Below are 5,450 nucleotides of genomic sequence, written 5' to 3'. Positions count from 1 at the left end.
TTTTGAATATCAACTATTGTTATCGTAAGTGGAAAATCCTCTTGAAATTTCAGTTGATATCCTTATTTTTGCAGGTGCTACCGATCATTTTTAGCAAAAAATAGAAAATTTGAAATATCTCGAAAGCTTCGAATGAACCGGTATATATATTTTGATTGATTATTATAGGTGACATCAAGACGAGCATTTTGAAAAAAAAAATGCAATTGGTTGAATAGTTTTCGAGATATTTAAGAAACTAGATTCAGATACAAACTTGAATATCTCCCAAACTAATAATTGGAATGAGCCCATTTTCAATACCAAACATTCTAGTGCAGAGAGGAAACTTCATGCCAAATTTCAAGTTAATATATCGATTTTTGCGAACATGAGCGTGCTCACAAGCATTTTTAACAAAAAACAAAAAAATTGAAATATCTCGAAAAGTTTCAATGAACGGGTATATATATTTTGATTGTGTTTGAAACGCAGTTAAAATTCAGTACATCAACGGTTGACCACAGATCAGCCACTTACGAAAATCTTCGGGAAACGTCGGGTCAACGGTCAGGCCTAGTCAATCACCGAATCTCAGGGTTAGTCAGTCGTAGAGAGTCGTAGCAAATGAGTTGAGCGAGCAGTATATCGTTTTTCTAAAGCTACTTTCGGTTGTCCGAACAGCGTCAGTACATCACCCGTTCGAGACATTTTGTTTTCTCAGTACATCTCCTATTTAAATTCTCAGTACAGTCTCCTATTATTCAGTATATTATTCAGAAAATCTCCAGTGTTGAATTCAGAACAGTTTGAATTAATTTCAGTGACAATTAACAGAGTGTAACAAGTGACGCTAAGGTGGTTCGATTCCACCGAATAAATCAGTATATTTTTTATAGACTCAGTGCGTTCGTTTTTCACCGGCATTTCCACTACCCCTTTCCCAATCCACCCTAAATTCAGTTTTCCCTCCAAACACATGGTCCTTCGAGCCGGATTCGGGAATCGGTAGTGTGAAATTATTCAGTGCAATGAAAAACCCACGCGGACATTCGGGGTTCACATCAGAAACTCAACGGACAAATTCAGACGTGTTTATGCCAGTGTTTATATTCTCCGGACAATAGAAGTATAAACACCATTGTCCTCCAGTGCCTCAACGTGCCGTAGAGTCGAGAGTCAGCGAGAATCACCGAGTGTTGCCGAACAGTCTCAGCACGGGCCCAGCGCCCAGCAACAGGCGGCGCCTCACAGCAGCAGAGACGACCAGTTACCGACGCAACACAGCAACTCACCGAGTGGTAAACCGCAGGCGGTCGGTAAAGTAGAAACTCTCGTACTCATTTACCAAGGGATCTGACAGGTTGTAAACAAAACAGTACATCACCATGTCAGGCTCCGAAACAGTAATTGAAGAGGAATTGCAGAACAGTAAGTAGGAAATTAAACCATCCACGAGCGCAGTAAACTCACCACCTGGAATTCCGAAGGTCATCATCAATGCCCCTGATGGAGATACGCTCAATCAAGGGGACAAATTAATTTCGGATGTCAAGCAGAGGTACTCCGAGATTATTCAAGTTCCAGAGGATGGTCTCACAGTGCATCAACTCATCCAACTGAGGCAGATACAGCTCAGGGTGGACAGTATTACGGAGGTTTATCAGGAACTCACCAAGGTCATCATGACCGACGAGGATGTCACCTCCGAGGATTTGGACGGCCACGATAGGATCCTGGATTCCGAATGGGCAGAATTACTCACCATCCAGGGGAGCCTGATCGAGTCCATTCCACACGATCACCCGTATCTCGCGAACGGGGTATTCGAGCAGGCAGCCACCACCAGGACGCTGTGCGTCAGGCTCATCAGCAGGTTGAGGGGTCAACTAGCTAAGAAAGCTCAGCCACCCAGTACACCACCGAATCCTCAACACCACGATCAACTGAAGAGACTGGACATCAAGCCTTTTGATGGGAATCCTTCACAGTGGAAGGAGTTCAGTGACCTCTTCACGTCACTGGTGGGCAGCAAATCTACAATTTCCCCAGTGGAGAAATTGGTGAGGCTGAAGAGCAGCCTCAGAGGACCAGCAGCAGCTCTGATCTCTACGATACCCATCAGCGATCAGAATTATGAGAACGCATGGAGAAAGCTCCAAAAGAAGTACGATGATCCCAGATTTTTGGCACAGTACTTATTTAATCGAGTCCTGGAGTGGCCAAAAATCACCAAACCCACGGAACAGAATCTCACCGACAACGTGGCAGCAGTGATCGAGTCGCTGGACCAGCTCAGAACAGTGGCCGGCCTTTCAGAAGCGAACCTAACAGAACAGCTGTTCGCTCACCTCCTGAGGAAGTCCTTGGACGCAGAGACCCTCAGACAATAAGAATTGAAATTGGGAGACGCCAAGGATTTCCCCAGCCTCAAAGAGTTCGTCGTATTCGTGGAGTCCTGTGCCAGGGGTATCAACGCACGGTCCAAACTCCACTCCAGACAGCAGATCACCGCTCCCAGCAAACCACCTATTAAGAAGAAAGGAGCTTATGCTGCAACTCAACAAGTGGAGGACAGCGCTCAGCAGAACAGTCACCAAAGGAAAGAGTGTTCCATGTGCAAAGGGAACCAAGGTCAGCAATTCAAGGAGCTGGACCCAGTAAAGAGAAACGGCCTGGCCATCGACAAGAAACTATGCTTCAGGTGCCTGGGCACGCACAAAAAAGACAGGTGCAGCTTAGACGAACAATGCCACAAGTGCAAAGGATCTCACCACACTCTGATCCACGGAGGCAGCAGGTACACAGGATGGGCTCCTCCACGTCGTGACTCGGAAGCTGCAGTGTTCTCTGGAACTGCCAACAGACCTGCAGAAGAGAGGATCGACGAGGACCAGAGTAAGTGAATGTTCCTTTAATATAATCAGTACATTCACTTTCTCATTAGTCATTCTCAACAGCTAAGCCGAGTACATCAACAGCAGGAGTTAACCTCAACAATCAGATAACCAATGGAAACCAGCAGTCAAATCAACCTTCAGAAGATCAAAAATCGGTGCTGTTGGCGACAGCCCGAGTTACAGTGAAATCACCACGAGGATTCTCCATCAGAGCCAGAGTCCTCATCGATCAGGGATCAGAGGTGTCATTCATCTCAGAAAAACTAGTAAATCAACTGCACCTGTCCAGGAAATCAACAATGTTGGAATTAATCGGAATTGGAGGAGTTAATTCCGGCAGCACGAGAGAATTGGTATCAGTTACACTTCAGGCAATCAACGGAAATCAACAGGTTCAGATCAGCGCCCACAAATTGAAGAAACTCACCGCAATTCTACCATCGTTCTCATGTGCCTCAGCGAACATCAGTTCATTAGAAAATCTCCAGCTAGCAGATCAGCAGTATCTCAAGCCCGGACCAATCGATATCATCATAGGGGCTGACAACTACGGGCGAATCATCAGAGATGAAGTTGTCAAGTCCAAGCAGTCAAAAGTCGTCGGCCAACGCACAGTCTTTGGTTGGATTCTATCAGGTCCAATCAACTGCACCGGTTGTTCAGCGAGGATCTCCCTATCAGCTGTAAGGACCTCCTCAAACGAACAACTTCTAGAACTTCTCCAGAAATTTTGGGTCCAGGAAGAGTTACCAGTTCAGCAGTCAGAAAATTCAGAGATATCACCAGACGAGCTGGAGTGTGAGAAACACTTCAGGTCTACACACTGCAGAGATTCAACGGGACGGTACATAGTGAGGCTCCCGTTGAAAACCTTCACAGCAGCTCTCGGGGAGTCGAAATTCAAGGCTTCGCGTCAGCTCAGATCTACAGTCAGCAAACTCACCAATAATCAGGCATATGCCCAGCTGTACAAGGAGTTCATCAACGAGTACGAAACTTTGGGTCATATGCAAAGAGCACCAGAGATAGCAGAACCCGTTCCAGTTTATTATCTTCCACACCACGGGGTTCTGAGAGCAGATGCAATCACCACAAGGTTGAGAGTCGTCTTCAACGGCTCCAGCCCCACTTCATCAGGAACGTCACTCAACGACATTCTACATCCAGGTGGAAAACTTCAGACCAACGCCATGGACGTTCTAACATGGATGAGAAAGCACAGGCTCGTGTTTGGCATTGACATAGTCAAGATGTTCAGGCAAATACGAGTTCATCAGGACGATTGGGACCTGCAGAGAATTTTGTGGGTTGACGACAACAAACAGCAAATCTCCTACCAGCTCACCACCGTCACCTACGGGCTCAATTGCTCCCCATGGCTGTCTCTGAGAGTTCTCCAGCAGTTAGCAGAGGACGAGGGTCCACGATTTCCAGCAGCCGTCGAGACAATCACCAGAGGTCGTTAAGTAGACGACATCTACGGCGGAGCAGACTCACCAGCAGAACTCAAGGAGATAGTATGGCAGTTACAAGGACTTTGCCAGGCAGGAGGCTTCCCTCTCTAGAAATGGAGCAGTAATTCCCCTCAGCTCTTGCATGAGCTCGGCCTATCAACAGAGGAAGAAGTCATTCAGTTTGAAGAGTCCGTCACCAAGCTACTGGGTCTGTGTTGACATCAGTCGTCCGACACATTCCAGTACAAATCCAGAAACTTCAAAACAGAGACGATCACCAAGAGAATTGTCTCTTCAGAGATAGCCCAGATCTTCGATCCTTTGGGATTTATCGTTCCAGTCGTCGTCCAGGGGAAAATTCTCCTTCAGGATCTCTGGAAACTCAAATGCAGTTGGGATGACCCCCTCCCCCAAGAGTACATTCACCAGTGGGAGTCATTTCGCCAGGAACTCACCGAACTAGATAAAGTTGCAGTACCCAGATGGCTCAGACTCTCACCTCAGACAAACGACATCCAATTCCACGGATTCGCAGATGCCTCAACAGTAGCTATGAGTGCTATGGTCTACATTCGTACTCAGAATCTCAACGAGCCAGCCTCCACAGTTTTGGTCTGCGCTAAGACCAAGGTAGCACAGATCAAGTGCATGACTATTCCACGTCTGGAACTTACTGCAGCTCTCCTGTTAACTCAACTCGTAACATCAACGCAGCAGATGCTCCAGCTAGACCAGGTAGAAACTCACCTTTGGTCAGACTCAGCAGTAGCTCTCGCGTGGATCAGGAGTCCGGCCTCGAGATGGAAAGACTTCGTCCACAACAGAGTGGTAAAAATCCAAGAAACTCTCCCGAATGCCACTTAGAGGCACGTCAGTGGGAAGGAGAATCCAGCCGACTGCGCCTCCAGGGGCATAACACCAAGTCAGCTAGCAGATCATCACCTCTGGTGGACAGGACCTGATTGGATAAATCAGGACCCTGAAGACTGGCCACGATCAACTATCGATGCTCCACCAATGGACATCCCAGAAGTGGCCAAAGAAGCGAAACCAGCAAAATCTCACCCAGTCGTACAGAGAATCAACGAGATTGCCGAGCTCCTCAACAGATACAGCA

At 47.0% G+C, this 5,450-nt stretch overlaps 2 protein-coding genes across 2 annotated transcripts in view; both read left to right on the top strand.

Moving 5' to 3' along the window:
• The first annotated feature begins 1,367 nt into the window (after positions 1-1,367).
• Positions 1,368-4,345, top strand: LOC107045885. The gene is made up of 4 exons (XM_015268292.1): positions 1,368-1,410; positions 1,510-2,320; positions 2,408-2,877; positions 2,940-4,345. The coding sequence occupies exons 1-4, from the start codon at positions 1,368-1,370 to the stop codon at positions 4,343-4,345; spliced, it is 2,730 nt and encodes a 909-aa protein (XP_015123778.1).
• Positions 4,346-4,475: 130 nt separating this feature from the next.
• The window catches only part of LOC107045884, a 2,041-nt gene continuing 1,066 nt past the window's right edge, over positions 4,476-5,450 (top strand). Inside the window, exons 1-3 of the mRNA XM_015268291.1 lie at positions 4,476-4,575; positions 4,674-5,068; positions 5,198-5,404. Of these exons, the coding sequence (XP_015123777.1) occupies positions 4,476-4,575; positions 4,674-5,068; positions 5,198-5,404 (702 nt within the window). The remainder of the gene's footprint in view (positions 4,576-4,673; positions 5,069-5,197; positions 5,405-5,450) is intronic.

The sequence above is a fragment of the Diachasma alloeum genome, unplaced genomic scaffold (genome assembly GCF_001412515.2).
Source record: "Diachasma alloeum isolate Michigan unplaced genomic scaffold, Dall2.0 Dall_scaffold_01105, whole genome shotgun sequence".
Taxonomy (NCBI): Eukaryota; Metazoa; Arthropoda; class Insecta; order Hymenoptera; family Braconidae; genus Diachasma; species Diachasma alloeum.
This window is presented reverse-complemented; position numbering and strand designations above follow the sequence as displayed.

Coding starts and splice junctions, on each gene's coding strand:
- LOC107045885 (XM_015268292.1), top strand. CDS start 1,368: ATGTCAGGCTCCGAAACAGTAATTGAAGAGGAATTGCAGAACA. Junction 2,321..2,407: donor GCGAACCTAACAGAACAGCT/GTTCGCTCACCT, acceptor GGATTTCCCCAG/CCTCAAAGAGTTCGTCGTAT. Junction 2,878..2,939: donor GAGGATCGACGAGGACCAGA/GTAAGTGAATGT, acceptor CATTCTCAACAG/CTAAGCCGAGTACATCAACA.